Here is a 15981-nt window from a genome sequence, read left to right as displayed (position 1 = left end):
ATACTACAGCAGTAGTAGCAGAAGTGGCAGTAGTAGTAGAAATGGTAGTATTAGTGGTAGTAATAGTAGTTGTGGGTACAAACAAGTCTGACCCGATGTTTAACTGTGTCACGTTATACATAAAACAAAAGTGCATGAACAATGGGGTTACTGTGGGAGGGGGCCGGTGCAGCTGTTACCAGGGGGATACTGGGAGGGGGGATTACTCCAGCAGCACCTGAACGCAGCATGAGAGGAGCCTCCCGGAGCACCTGAACGCAGCACGAGCGGATCGCTGCAGGCAGCTTTTCGCGGGGCGAGCAGACTGGTCTCCATGGGAGACGAGACTGTTGAACCTGCTCTCGGACTGTACCATCTCACCAAGGGAGGGGGGGATAAACTTTAGACAGGCTCTGCGGCCAGGCTTCCTCCGCACTCGGGTGGGTTTCACGGTTTACAGTAAGTTTGGGGATAAACAAACAGTAGGTTAAAGAGCAGGGAACCCCGTCCCCGGGTCTGTGCAGCAGCGTGTATTTACGGCCACAGTGGTTGGGTCGGTGACGGCAGGACCAGGGACGGTGCAGCAGCAGGGACGGGAGGCTTCACCAGTCAAGTGTTTCACACCACACTGTGCAGTACTCTCGGTGATTTTACCCATTCTTACAACAGGAAACCATCGAGGTGGAGAGCGAGCATGTCTTCAAGTTAGCAGCCTTCGCATTGCAGGTGAGACAGTTTGCCGCAGCTCTGACTGAAACTTCCCCCCGAAGCGCCCGAGGTCGGGCAGCGACGTGGTCCTCTATCATTAGGCTGATTTATGGTCCCGCGTCACACCACGCGTACCCTACGCCGTAGGCTACGCAGACTTACGGCGTATGATCTGCGTCGATTTAACGCAGAACCATAATTCAGGCTTTACACAAACTCGCTGTTTTAGGTTTAGATCTCATTCAAAAGTGAGCTTGTATTTTGAGGAAATGTTTCCTTTCAGGTGTTATTAAAACCTAATACTTCATAAATGTCGATAGTAATCAGTGTTACGTTACTTAGAACAATAGTAAAATAAAGCAGGGCTGTTTTTTTGTTGTTGCTTGTTTTCTTCAATTCATTTACTAACTGCGTTTTTTTTCCTCACTATTTTAAGGAGGCTAAAGGAGATTATACAAGGTAAGAAGTTATTCTTTATCTATCTTAACTTCGGAGATTTCTAGAGGTGAAGGTCTGGCCAAAAGGTCATTTTACACAAGAAGTTGAATTTTCATTTTAAATATCAAGAATTACAAGGTTATCCAACTAAGAAAATATGAATGCGTTAACTTTTAAAGGAGTATACACCTGCATTGTTTTGGTTATGTGAGCTACATGTAATAAATATATAATTGACTGATATTTTAACTAATTGGCAAACAGAAAAGAGTAAACATTGTCATGAAGTGGAACCTGCATTTGCTTAGAAACTGCAGTGTCCCTGATGTGTTTGTTGGAGTCCTCCACAATGAATGGATAATAACTAACCGGCTCAGATTTAGTTTTATATTGGACCTTCCAGCAGTTAATAATTGCCTTAATCTTGTTTGTGGCATTGAACTGAAGCCCTGCTGGCTCCCTGCCACTCACCACTGTCCATACGAGCCAGGACAGTCCTGCTGGTGGTCACACAGTTCAGCACGGCGGCAGGTTTACTGTGTTTATACTTTACACATTTGAAACACTGCCAGTTCTTTTGACACGTGTTTGCATCATCTTCCAACAAACATCACGTACTGTGTTGCGGGCAGCTGGTGCATCTGGTGTGCAAACACAAGGGGACTGTGTCCGAGTCGCGGTGCGTGACACCTGACTCTGTACAAGCGTGTTCAGTAAAGGCAACGCTGCTTTTACAGTGGCACTTGTTCCCAGAGGCTTGTTGTGCTGCTGGTGTTTGTTTTGTTATTGCTGGCTGTAGGAGGAAAGGGCATTTGCTGACATTGGTCCACGCTGCTCTGACTGATGGTTACAGACAACTGCAGGTCGAAGCAGCCAAACGTTTGTCCTCTCTGTCGTTCTTGAAGCGTCCCCATCCGTTATGCACACACAAAGATTTGTGCACCGTAAGGAGGAGCGCTCGTGTAGTTTGAATAGTGAATGTGTGCAATGTTGAAAATGCAGTTTGACCTCCTGTGTAACCATTTTGTTATCGTGAAAGAAAAAAAAAACAACTTGGCAGCATCTGCTTGTGCTGATTGGACTTTTAACGTGATTAACAATTTTAATGTCGATTTATTCCTCGGTGTTTTGACTTAAAGCTATTTACCTCCCGAGTGTAATGTGTACTGTGCGATGTGAACGCTCACTTGGTGTGGGAGTGGGGAGAGGCTGGACTTTGACCTGACTCTGAAAGCACAATAAAAGACAACTGGCCAACAAATCTGGTGGAATCATGAAGGATGGGAGTGTGGCCAGATCTAGCTGTGGTTTTCACTACATGCTGTCTTTGATTATGGCCAAAGATCTTCACTTGTTTCGTTTGCTGCTCTTTATATTTGTTTCATTTGACACCTGTTTCCTCATTTGATAAAATCTTCGGAATAAAGTAAAGAAGAAATAGAGAGAAACTCCAGATTTCTTTTACCTAAGCATAGCAATGCTACACCCTGATATGTCATAATGTTGATGAACTGAGCAGTGTTTCTCATCCATGTCAGTGATCTACTTTATTCCTACTTTTGTGAGAGGAGTCCAGTAAATCCGCTCATAAAGCATGTAATATAAATGTGCTTCCTCCCGGCCGTATCAGAAAAGGGCCCTGGAACAGTAAAGATTAGCTGTGGAGGAGTCGGGGAGGTCTCCTCCCACAGCCAGCTGCCTTCAGAGGGATGAGCCAGACCCACTGTCCAATTGCAGACAACTTGGCGTCAGGGGGACTGACTGTATTCAACTTATTATGGTAGTGTGGGCAAACCCCCTGCTGTGCATTGAAGTAATGCACCATTGGCTGTCCCATTGTGCTTGCGCCACGCTAGAATCTTCTTTGCTACGTCAGTAACGTACTATATCTTACGCTGCATTACTTATTCACTCTTAATCACCATTGCCACCTGCAGTTATAATCCACAACTGAGTGCAACTAGTTGCAGTTTTTCTCTTGGAGGGAGGGGGGGTTCGTGAAAGCGAGTATGGAAAATGTAGGAAACTACTGAGCTGATTGATGTCTTTAATTATGCCTTACAGTTTTAAGAGCTACTGGGGGATATTTTTCTCCTCGTATAGTTGTAATCACTTTCACATGTAAGCTGCAGACATGGATTTGTTCCACCCTATATTAGCTACTCATCATTTTAGTTTAACTTGAGTGTCAGTTTGTTCATAACATAGAGTCATAAACCAAGATCCCACCCAGTTTTTTTCATCCGCAGTTCTATTTGCAGGTGTAGCCTGTAGTTAGCGGTTCATTCACAGAAGCCGGCTTTCTCATTGTGCCTCCTCCAAAGTCACAGAGGCTCAGCCTTGTGGAATAGCTGACACACAAGTATTATTGCTCCCACACTGGGTAGACCACGCCGGGCTGGGCTGCACCGTGTAGGGATTGCCCCCACGCTGCGGGAAGATAACAGACATAGTAATGAATTCCAGATTGCTGACACGACAGCATGACTGCAGAGTAGATCACCCCAACAACACCAAGGCCCGGCTCCTCATAAAAATGTATGCCATCAAACATGCAGCCAAGTGCCATGGCAGCAAAACCCAGTCAACCAAGGAGAGGGAGCTACAGGGATGACTGATTCAAGAGCCTCTCTGGCTGCTCAGAACCTTCCTCTTGTTTTTGTTTAGCAAGCTGGTTCACATAACTGAATCCTTACTGCGCTGCCCCACCACATCAGAGGCCGTTTAACTTCCTTACTTTCAATCGAAAGAGTAAAATCGATGCCTGTAAAGTCGACTCAGAGGAAATGACTTAGGTTTGGTTAAATTCACCAAATAGTATTCTGGTATCTCAAAAGGAAAAAATGAAGGCACTCTGGTGGGTGGCTTGAAAAAATTAAAAAACCTTTATTGGACTGGGTTAAATACTAAAAAACACCAACCCGTGTCGGCTTACGCCTTCCTCAGGGTTAGGGCTGGGCGATATATCGAGATTTTAATATATATCGATATATTTTCAAACACGATATTATGGTACGAGACAATATCGTTTATATCGATTTAAAAAAAAAAAAAAAAAAAAAATTTTAATGATTTTGATATAGCTTATTTTCTGTCAAATTGACTTGAATGTTTTATTTGAGATTTACACAAATTTTTTGTTATTTGCACAACTGTCAACCTCAGTGGAAAAGTCTGCCTGTTACTGTCTACATTGTATTAATTGCACAGTGTATTTTAATTTAATTGTTATGCAGGAAAGGGATATTTGTTTTATTTTATTCAAGAAGCATTTTTATTCTATATATGCAGGCAGTTTATTTTTATTTCATTTGTTTTATACATTTTGATATTGTGCAGACCTTTGTTAATAAAGGAACCTGTGTGACATTTGGCACGAGGCTTTGTATTAAAACTGACTGTTTTTTTAAGGGTTTGCCTCAGAAAAAAATGAAGCTAACAGAGATGCTATCAGTATGCTATAATGCTTTGGGGGAAACCACAATTATGGCACAGAAAAAATATCGATATATATCGAGTATCACCATTCAGCTAGAAAATATCGAGATATGACTTTTGGTCCATATCGCCCAGCCCTACTCAGGGTGTATGGAGACAAGAGACAATCAAACAAAATTAAACAGAATTCAGTTCAGCTGTGGCTCCTCAGGTCTCTGCAATGCTCCTCCAAGCCTGAAGGAGGCGCCGGCAGGAGCACCCAGATATTCTGCTTCCTGAACAATCAAACAAAATAAATTGACTGTTAATAAGTTACACAGTGTAGCAGTATAACGTAAATCATGAGTGCCAAAATGAAAACCATACAAAGAATAATAAAACTAAATATATAGAGAAAATCTCCCCTCCTTTAAACAAAACATGACAATAAGTCACAAAATGGCCTGAAAAGTAATGACAAAAGAGAAGAGCAATGTGAATATAAATGCAAACAAAGAAACCCAACAGAAGAAGACTGATAATTATACAACAAAAATTACTAAATCATAGAAAAAATGAAAGGTCAAAATCCTCATTGAGGCCAGTGAAGCTGGTGGCCTTCAGGACATGAATCCAATAAGCCTCTCTCTGCTTGAGGCGCCTGACTCTGTCCCCACCCCTTTTTTCCTTTTGAGATTACTGTTGCACCCATTGCAAGAGCACCGGTGGTTGTGGGGACACCAGCAGCGCTCCTGTTATTCTGTTTTTTAGTCTTCTGGTATGTTTTAAAACTGGAAATGGTCCAGACCAGTACCATTATTTTTCCTTTCCGATACCGATTCTGATACTTGGGATTTGGGTATCGTCCAATCTTGATAACCAATCCAATATCGGGGCTATTTTAAGATATTGTTTTTCTTTTTAAAGATTTATTCTTCAGCTTCAAATTAAACAGTGAGATCTGACGTGTTCAACCACCGACGGAGGCTGGACATCCACGACGATGACGATTATATCTGTTATTGTCATTGCTTTCTGGGTTTCATTGAGGAATTTCTCTTATTTCTGAAACACTAACTCTAAAGGTTGCTGCCGTGGTTCGTCTGTCACGGTTCCTCTTCCCCTTTGCCTCAACTCTTAATGCTCTTTCCAGCGTAATTATCTGCATTGTACTGTTGCTAGATACTTAGCTCAGTCCAACAACTCACGGGGTGCAGCTTCTCTACCTGCCGACTAAAACACAGGAAGTTTCAAAGCAGGATTTTGTAACTCCCTGTGCTGGCTTTAAGAGCACCACAGGGGAATTGGGATTTTGTTTAGCAGAATTATTTGGTATCAGATGTACATGGATATAAATACCCCAATACCCTTATTTCTGACAGAATTGACGAGTATTTCCAGTTCTGGCATCGTAATCAGAACAATGAAGTCTAAACACTAAAGTCCCGTCTGAGAGGCCAGGGGCAGTTTTGTAACAGCGGCGGTCTGACCATCACTTTTCAACACAGACGGAAGCTCAAAAGCACCTTTGAATGACTGTTTTTCCAGATCTATAGTGAACTGGTCCGCTATGTTTGTCCTGCAGCAAGACCGGACCGACTCAGTTCCTTATCACAGACCTTGACAGTGTGTTTGGACAGATAAGGTGGTACGTTCTGTTTTTCTGGGTTAGAGCAACTGTAGCTTTTGTATTGATCATGGAGGATCTTGAGTCACTTGTGAGGGTGAACATATAGATGTAATTATTGATAATCCGTTCAGTATAAGTATCATGGGGAACTATATTACTGTGGAAAACCTGTTTGAGACAGTTTTAAAAGTTTTTGTGCTCCAGCGTCTTAGGCACCTGATGACTTAAAAGCTCTTCATATCATCTTGTAAATTAAACCAGGCCAGACATGAGGGAAAGTCTAATTTAGTCCTGACAGGAAGTACTACTCTGGATCATGTGTGTATAAAAAGATAAAAACAATATCCTGACACTGAACATTTTCCAGAATGGTTTGCAAACATGAATTACTGCAGCCATGCCTAAAGATAGACATTCAGAGCCTCAGTGCGTTCACACATGAGGAACTTTTCTCTATACATTCCTGTGTAAACATTTACCTTTGCTGGTTCCTGGTATGAGGTTCTGGCATCAGAACCAGGACAGAATATCACAGGTTTCGGCCCAGAAAGTCATGTATAGAAGAACCTGCACTCAGACCAGAATGTCGTTTGACAGCATTAATGAGCATTAATGTCTTCATAAACCCATAAAGAGACATGAATGGCTGTTTCTCTGGAGTTGGGGTTGTGAGTAAGCGTTGCTATTGTTTGATCGTGTTTTTTCAGTACCGAGTCTGCCACATCAGACCTGAAGCAGCTTCCACTTCTGCCCACTCGAGTGTTACGGGAGCATCCTTCTCTTCATTACTGGTAAGATATCTGACACTATGTCCACAGTATTACTTGTTAGCTTTATTGTGAAACTCTTGTTACAGCTATGCTCGGCATCCACACTGATCCAGCGAGATCCATCTTTAAGAAAACAGAACGTGTTTGATCCGCGGCAGTCCCCTTTTCAGTTTGTAGGAGCTGAGATTGCAGATAGAAATGCTAAAACATTTTGTACAAACAATGATGTAGTTGCACTGATTGGCTTCATTCTTGGCTCTCCTGTATCTCTGCCATTTGTCGTTACACTGTAATGCAGCCAACGCCTACATTTAATAATACCACAATGGCCTGCATGCACAAGAAAGCTGTTATAAAGAGGAAAGATCATTTGTAGCAGTTTTCAGCCTTTTTTCACTCATGCACGCCGTTTGAGAGTGAGTGATTTCGTGATATGGATGATATTTGTCCATGAGTTAACCCTTAACTAAGTTGCTATGACTCAGATCTGAAGTCTCTTTATTTTGAAGCAGTCATTATTGCAGTGAAGGCCTTTTAAGCGGCAAGGTCCGTATTGGCATGTGCCTTGTAGGGCTGGGGATAAATTCAAATGTCAAGAATCGATTCGATTCCGATTCTTAAGATTCAGAATCGATTATCAAGATTTGATTCGATCCGATTCGATCCGATTCCGATATTGATTTGGGTTAGTGTTATTAAAACAGTTTTTTGAGTTGTTGCATGAATTATATGACTGTAGTTATGCAAAATATTAATACTAGTATTATATTGAGATTCAACAGCAAGTATTGCAGCTAATGATGCTGTAAGGACCAATCAGCTCCCAGAATGCTGATAGAACTGCTTTCAGAAACATATGGGGCAGAATTACCAAACAGATCCAGGGAGGAAACAGAGACGGGTGAAATCAGTTTAAATTTTTCCCACATTCCGTTTTTATTTGTTCCATTTTCGGTCTATTTTGGTTTTACATTTTTGAGAATTTGGTTTTTAGCATTTTTTGCAAATGTAACCCCAAGATAGTGTATAAAGTAATGAAATATAGACAATTTATGCAATTATACCTGAACTCTTTAATATTTTCATACCTTTAAACATATTTAAAGGCAAAAACATGGCACCAGTTATTCTCATGTCCAACAAAACATTACTTTTTTGGGGATAAACAAAAAAATAACAAAAAGTTGTAATGTAATGATGAAAAAAAAATGATACATAAATAAATTTAAAAAAAAAATAAATAAAAATTAAAAAAAAATATATCTTTAGACATATGAATCGATTTTTAGGAATTAATATGAGAATCGATTTAGAATTGGGAAATCGATTTTTTCAACACAGGCCTAGTGCCTTGGGTGGTGGTGTTGCGTCTGATTGGCTGATTAACAAGTGACTGGACTGCTTTAATTACATTTGTTGATAGTCCTGACGGGGCAGCTGTCGGTGCTAATCACAACTGATGGTCTCAGGTATTGGCGTCTGCCTCTTCAGTCCACGCTGCCGTCGCCAGCACTCGGCATGTTTGCTCATCTGAGGCTGCTGCTGACACCGAAGCAGATAAATCATCTTAATATCCAAATTAAAATTACAGTCTTATGGTTCATGGATGACTACATCCCTATGCATCCATCGCTGTCTTCATGCCTGTTAGATTGCAGTGGGTTTTCAGCGGCACTGTGCTATTAAAAATTATTACAGTGGGAAGTAAATGGGGTGCATTTGCGTGGCTGGTGGATGAAAGCCATCAGCAGGCCAGTGGGCCAGACTGGATTTTCTGCATGAGCAGACAGGATGTGGGTCAGAAAGGACCCTCTAACAACAATCCCTGAGTGGCCACAATGTGTTACATTTGATGGATTATTTATGAAATGCTTTACCCTTCCGTCCACAGTGAGGACAGAGTGATTGAACATTACAAGAAACTGAAGGGACTGACCAGAGGACAAGCTATTGTGCAGTAAGTTATCCAAAACGTTGAGTAAATGCCTCAGATTTCAAAAGGTTTTGAGATTCTTTTGTCAAATCTGTGTTTTAAGTGTTTTAAGTCCTGTCTGCGCTGCAGTGGCTGTGTCTTTATGTAAATGTGTCATCATTTAAAGTAGTGCTCCTGTAGTAGGCATCCTGCCAACCTTTGGGAGTGTAAATCCTCCCGTGTGTTTTTCCCAGGATCAAATGATATGTGTCCTTGAATTGATCAATGGACTCTCCCTCCCCGCCACAGCCCTGGAGCACATCGATCAGCCGGCAGCCGGCTTCTCAATAACCGTAGCTCAACTCCCCCTCTGTTGTAGTCCAGCCGCTGGAAGACAGTGATGAAGTCTGAGCAGGAGCGTTTGTGTTAACCTGTCTCCCCTCTGCCTGAAGGTATCTGGCCCTGGTGGAGTCCCTGCCCACATATGGAGTCCATTACTACCCAGTGAAGGTAACGGCCGTGCCCCGAAGCATACGGTAGCTTCTCCTTAAACAGAAACATGTGATAAAACTTAACCATATCACTTTCTACTTTATACATGGTACTTGAATTGTTTTTCCTAAAACCTAAAGCACTTTCTTGTCTTCCTCACTGTAAGAGCATAAAAAACGAGTGTGGTTAAGCAAAAGGTTCTGTGATTCATTATTTCAACATTTCTTCCTTGTTTTGAAACAATCATGTGACTTGTTTCTACGAGACCTTATAAAACGAAGGTGTCTGAAAACATCAAACAGCGGTGTTGAAATGGCTCGGTTTGGCTGGTGGAGTTTTTCAGGCGTTTGATGTATTTGATCTCTTCTAGCATTGTTACGGCTGTGGGCCTAATGGGGTAATGGTTCTGCTTACCAGCCTCTTTTCTAAGACTCCCACCCACAAAACAAAGGTTTCACTAATGAGCGGTGTGGCGCGTGTGTAATGTGTGTGTGTGCTTGTGCTTTCACGCAGGACAAGCAGGGAATACCGTGGTGGCTGGGAGTCAGCTTTAAAGGCATCGGCCAATACGATTTGCAGGATAAACTGAAGCCTAGAAAGGTAGGTTGACCTGTTTTTTACTGCTATATTTGCCTCAAAGGTCATATTTATCAGTATCTTTACAGTAAAGGCCTATCACGCCACCTGAGGGCTGTATTCTTGACGTTTTTTCTCATTCCTGTCAAAGATCAATGGGTCCAGTGCTTCTTGGAGTAACTTTGAGTCGTTGGAGTTATTAATAAACTTGACATAGCTTGATTGGAAGTGATTTTTAATTTTCAAATCATCAGATAAACATAGATTTATGAAAGAATACAACATCCAGCACAGCTGAAAACACATCTGTCATCTCCACACTTCTTGTTAGCAAGTTAATGATCCATCTGGACTGTAAGTGGGTGTAATTACGACCCCGGTTCCCATGCCAGGAGGAGAAGGAAGAACAGAGATGGGGAAAATATGTTTGAGCGTCACTGTGTGCTCAGCGCTCACGAGCAAATACGAGAACCAGTTCAGACGATGTGGGAATGTAAGGTCACCAGAACTAGAAAACGTCAACATGCTAAGATGAAGACAAAATAATGAATATGTGCAAAATGTGTCATTTCCATGCCCCTGTGGCACAGCCAGTGACTACGTTTACATGCAGTCAGAATTCGGGTTATTGCTAATATTCCGGTTACTGAAACATTCTGAATATTCTGTTTCCATGCGTGAGCAAACAGGGTTATCCCTGTTTACATGGTGATTAATCATTTGGGATATCCCGATCAAACCAGCGACGCGCGGAGAACGTGATGACGCAATTCCCGTCATTTCCGCTTCTTCCTGTATCCAAATTCAAAACAAATGCTGTTTTGCGCAACTTTTCGCTCACCTTCTTGTAAATCTTCTATCCCGGTACTTTCTACCGTCTACAAATACCAAACTGTTCATATCCTTCATTACATTTATGAAGTGATTAGTCTCCTCCTCACTCCAAAAGTGTGGCGTGGTCTTGTGTTTCTCTGTGTTTATAAGAACTTCCTGGACTCAAAAGACCAGGATTCCTTGTGAACAGAGCATGCGCAGAAAACAAATTCATGTTCCGTTTGATGGGGATATTCCGTTTGGCGTTTACATGACCAAATATTCAGGTTTTAAAAGGAGTAACCCAGGGGTCATATTCGGGTTTTTAAAAACCGGAATATGAGCAAATTCGGGTTATTCAAAGGTGTTATTGGTGTTTACATGGCCGTGCAAATTCAGGTTATTGCCAATATTCGGGTTTTAAAAGGGTTATTAAGTGCATGTAAACGCAGCCACTGTCTGTTGGAGAGGTGTTATTTCTGCCCAGCTGTTTTCATGGGAGTCATCGTAGCTGTTGTTACGCGGCGAGAACCTGCTGATGTAACAGGGTGTGCGGTTTCACTGAACACCGGCATCGATACGAGCGGGCACGGTGGGCCGGCCCCCTCCTGGTGGAGGTGTGATTGTGGCTCCCTGTGGGAAGCCGCACGGTCCTGGGACCGGGTTTGGGACTGGGTCTGGTGCCGGCTGGTTGGAACTGGGGGACAGTATTAAAAGTGCTGAAGTGCAGGAAGTCTGTATAAATACCAGAATGACTGTTCTGCGTCCTAAAATCATGTGATAATGGTCACAAGAGTCTCGCTTGTGACCCAGAAACAGCTTCCCTTTCAAGTGACATGTTTGAATGACTCTCGGTGATAACTGGGGGTGTTGTTCTCCTTGTATTCCTGGGATATTGATAGTGCTTTCTTAGATCTCTGTATTCAGCGGAGACCCCCTGCCCCCGACCCGCCCGTCCCAGCATGCTGCAGTCATTATGCTAATCTGCGTGTCTTGTGGGGGTGTGGGGAGCATTACAGTACTGGTGGGTGGTAGCTTGATTGCCAGTAGTTTTAAGACTATTTAAAAAGATTATATAAACTTATCTGTAAAAGTTTGTTCGTTTGTTGGTTCTTTTTTATTTATTTCGAACATGTATATATAAAATAAAAAACCAAGAAAAAAAGATAAGAGAAACAAATACAGGTGGGCATTCTGCCACATAAAGAAAAAAAAACACATCAAAAAACATATATCAGTTACATGTTCGAAAAGGAGTGGGAGAAAGTATAAACTTATTTAATCCCACCCCCTTTCCACGACTAAACATAAATTATATGTCTGTATTTACGTTTTACACTAGACACTAATTTGTATAAATAAATAAATATATATCATTTTTACAAAAATAACCAGTTATACATAACCAAAGTTTACACTCTTAAAATGAAGATGTAAAAACTTGATTTCAAAATGTCTGAATAGTTGTTATTAATCAATATGTATTGAATAGAAATAAGTACTCCATTGCCGGAGGATTGGCTGTGTTTTGAGCTGATGGTATTTCCTGCTGGTGTTGTGTGATGAATATAAACACGCGGAAAGGCTGCAAGTCGTTTTCTCTGCTTTTTATCTTTGTTTTGGCACTTTGAAAAAAAACCTTAGAAAACAGAAATGATAGATGAACAAAGAAAGCAAGGTTTGAGCTCTGCAGTTTGATCTCCTCTCACTGACGTGTCTCCCCAGCCTGCTGTGCTGAAGAGCAGCGGCACATTCACGGGTGTGAATGCCAAAGCCCTTTTATATGCATGTAATGAGACGCTCTTTAAGCCCCGGTTAGGTCCTTGTTTATGATGAACCCACTGAACAGAAGCTAAGCTTCAGTATCACTGTCATACCAAAGACCTTTTTTATCCTGATGAAGAACGTTAATGTGAAAAGACCTTTACATCAGTCACTTTTTGTTTTAGTGGAAAATGAATGAAAACAGGATGAGCCTCCCTCCGGTTCTGACTTTTATTCAGCTCCTCACAACTTTAACGGTGTGTGTCATGTTGTGGGAATGTAGAGGGCTGCTAGCCTGAGCCGGTATGTGACGTGCTCGCCGGAGGAGGGTGGGGCAGCTCCGTTTCTCTGCGGGGATGTGAGTCAGGGCCTTTGACACATTTTCACTCCATTCATGTAGGATTTCTGCCACCCCGTTTTCCAAAGGGTCTTAGGATCCTGGAGCTGGAGCTGAACATCCTGATCCCATCTGAAACCACAGGCATTTCTGGCAATCGGCCAGCCTCCTCTAATTAGACATTTGGCAACAACAAGAGAAAGTACATAAAGACAAACACAGTTGTATGTGCTGCACTTGTGTTTCCTGGGTTTCAAAAGGTTCTTATCTGAGTCGTTTCTGCATAGCAGTGCGTTGACGAGTCACTGAAAGATTTCTGAACCAATTCCTCTGGACGCAGCGTTCCTGTAGCCTTGTGACTACAGATTGAGGTGTGTCACATCACTGGCATATTTCAGAAGTGGCTCCACCAGCTGGTACAGGAGTTTCAGCTGTGTGCTCCCACATGGGGGGGAGTTTCTCTGCAGGGCTGGATGGATAGGGCATGAAAGTGTGATCAGCTGACCTCTTTCATACTGTTGCTATGCAAATGTGGCAGACTGATAGTGAAAAGCAGGTGTGAACCTGGCGTGAGGCTTCCCTCGCAATGAAATTATGTGTTTGGATGCATCCTGCTGTCTGGTTCCTGTGCTTCATTAAGTCCATTAAGTTCAAATGCTTTTCAGCAATGCAGGGTTTCTGGGACGGCGTCTGTAAGGAACCACCGTACTGTAACGCCACGTGTTAAATCCGCTTCTATAATAGCTACAAAACAAAGTAGTTATGGTCCTGTCTCAATCAGATACCCCAGAGTTAATTATTAGACCATAGAAATATGTTTCTGACTCACTGCTTGCTGTGGTCAGGTGGATTGGACTGCACAGTGGTGCTTTATGTTTAAAATATCCAAGTCAGAGAACTGAGTGCCAGGAATTGGGCCAGAGGTTAAATGTCTCCAAATGAGAAAAAAAAATACCTGTGTCCAACCTGCTCATCTGGTCTGACTGAGAAGGAATAGAGCAACACCAGAGAGGTGAAGAGCAGTGAGAGCAGCGCGAGGTGTCCCTGACGCCCAGGGGGAGGGCCTTGTGGTCGCGGGGGCGTGGCCACCTCAGCTGAAACTCTTGCAACACCTATCTGGCTCCTGAGAACAGACAAGAGAGCGTATTGTTCGGGGAAGCTCTAGCCCTGTGGGAAAGTCGGAGTCAAAGGATTTAATACGACCCGAAGAGAATTCCCCGGGGAGCTGATAATACTCTGCACGGTAGGTTTGACATCCCCTCCTTCAGATACCTGTCAGGTTGCTTTAAACAGTTTCCACGCTTTCAAACTCTGGTATACTTGTAGGGAAGTTTTTCCTCGTTGTTGTGTTGCAGCCTAAAGGGTGTTGTGAGGTATCCAGGCAGTCTTACAGTAACATGATTGTGGTATTGAATGCAGGTTTTGGTGGTTTATAGTGGTTCCTTACTCTTTCTCATGTTTCATGCCTGCTCCAGGAGTTTGGAAAGTTGATCCTTTTTACTTTGTTGACAGCAAGTAAAACAATGTTCTCCATTTTTTTCTTCAAAAATGAGAGCGGCAGTGTGTTATTAAGTGACAAGTGGCTCCTTCATAACGTCTGAGCTGCACAGATGTTGAGAAGACGGGCCTCTGTCCTCCGCAGCAGAATGAAATGAGACGCCAGGCTCAGTTTTGGCCCTTGATTGGTCCTGCGGTCGCCTGGACGACCTGTTATATTGCTTGTATTGTAAAACTGGGTTAAAAGGTAGGCTGCAGTGGCTAACCCACAGAAAGTTAGCTCCACATCTGGTTCCTGTTGTCTTTCAAGGGATTTCTTCCTCCTCAAATGCAGGAACTGGTTGCTTTCGTGAGACTGATGTGTGTTTGTCTGATGTCTCAGATGACTTATGTTTGTATGTCTGTTGGCTCGTGTGCCCAACGGTGTGTGTGATGTTTCCGACGCCCCCTCCCCCTTTTTCTTCTGAACCATCTTTATCTCTTTCACAGTTGTTTCAGTGGAAGCAGTTGGAGAATTTATACTTCCGGGAGAAGAAGTTTGCCGTGGAAGTGAACGACCCACACAGGTCAGCAAACAAGCCGCTTCCTGTACCTGGACTGATCCTGGGAGATTATTTTTGTTTACTTTAAAAGTGCTTTAAAGAAACCCCTTCCCTCAGATGTCCTGCCAATAACCCATTTTAGAAGACCTTGTTAAAGAGTTGAAGCTCTCTCTCAAACGAGTGTTTTCTGCGCTTGCTGGACGACCTCTGACCCCTACTCAGGGTCTAATGTGACACTTTCACCCTGCAGAGCTGTCAGTAAATTCTACACCCTGTTTGGGTTGCGGGTCATCTCCTCCTGCTGCGTTACTGACCCACATATCTAGATGGATGAATATTTAGCAATCACACTCTGATTAAGACTGGAAAGGTTTCTATTGTAACAGAATAATATTTGTGTGCTGCAGTCGGACAGATTTGCTCCTTGGATGAACACAGATACTGAGCGTCTGTTTTGTGTTCTGCAGAAGAACGGTGACCAAGCGAACGTTCGGACAGACTGGCCTGGTTATTCACACGTGGTATGCCAGCCATTCTCTGATTAAAACCATCTGGGTGATGGCCATTAGTCAGCACCAGTTCTATCTGGACAGAAAGGAAATCAAAGTAAGTGCATTTTCTCCCTGATTCTCTGCTGTGTCAACCATTCTGGCCGTGTCTTAGGCCCAATCCCAATTCTCCTTCACTCGCCCTTCTTTTCTCCACTCGCACTTCTTTTCTTCCCTAAGCCCTAAAAAAGAAGGGGGAGATTTTAGGGCACTTGAGATCTAGGGCACTTGGCCCAGGTGCCTGTCCCAATTCTCCCCCTACCACTCGTTTTCATCCCTAACCTGATCAGGAAGCAGAGAGCCAAAAGCTGTTTTAATTTCAGCTGTAGCGCTGTTAATATGGCACTTTATTAAGTTTTAATATTTTTTCAGGTATAATGGTAACCTTAAGATCCCCAACCGGGGCTCAGTTTATCCAAATAACGCCTGTTAAGAAATTTGACCCGATGTTTTCGGAGATGAGAAGAGCCGCCGCCCCCGGGGAGCAGCCTCAGCTCACAGCCCGAGAAGAGACGTGTCCGCCGGCTCAAGCTGCTCCGTCAGCCCCGGGAGAGACAC

At 43.0% G+C, this 15981-nt stretch overlaps 1 protein-coding gene across 5 annotated transcripts in view; it reads left to right on the top strand.

The window, feature by feature from the left end:
• The window catches only part of frmd4ba (FERM domain containing 4Ba), a 48491-nt gene that overhangs the window by 21601 nt on the left and 10909 nt on the right, over nucleotides 1-15981 (top strand). For all 5 annotated transcript variants that reach the window (XM_061727915.1, XM_061727910.1, XM_061727914.1 and 2 more), the window contains exons 6-13: nucleotides 649-705; nucleotides 1124-1146; nucleotides 6880-6963; nucleotides 8834-8899; nucleotides 9307-9364; nucleotides 9860-9946; nucleotides 14823-14899; nucleotides 15343-15481. In XM_061727915.1, the coding sequence (XP_061583899.1) occupies nucleotides 649-705; nucleotides 1124-1146; nucleotides 6880-6963; nucleotides 8834-8899; nucleotides 9307-9364; nucleotides 9860-9946; nucleotides 14823-14899; nucleotides 15343-15481 (591 nt within the window). The remainder of the gene's footprint in view (nucleotides 1-648; nucleotides 706-1123; nucleotides 1147-6879; nucleotides 6964-8833; nucleotides 8900-9306; nucleotides 9365-9859; nucleotides 9947-14822; nucleotides 14900-15342; nucleotides 15482-15981) is intronic.

Source organism: Cololabis saira, chromosome 8 (assembly GCF_033807715.1).
Source record: "Cololabis saira isolate AMF1-May2022 chromosome 8, fColSai1.1, whole genome shotgun sequence".
Classification (NCBI taxonomy): Eukaryota; Metazoa; Chordata; class Actinopteri; order Beloniformes; family Belonidae; genus Cololabis; species Cololabis saira.
This window is presented reverse-complemented; position numbering and strand designations above follow the sequence as displayed.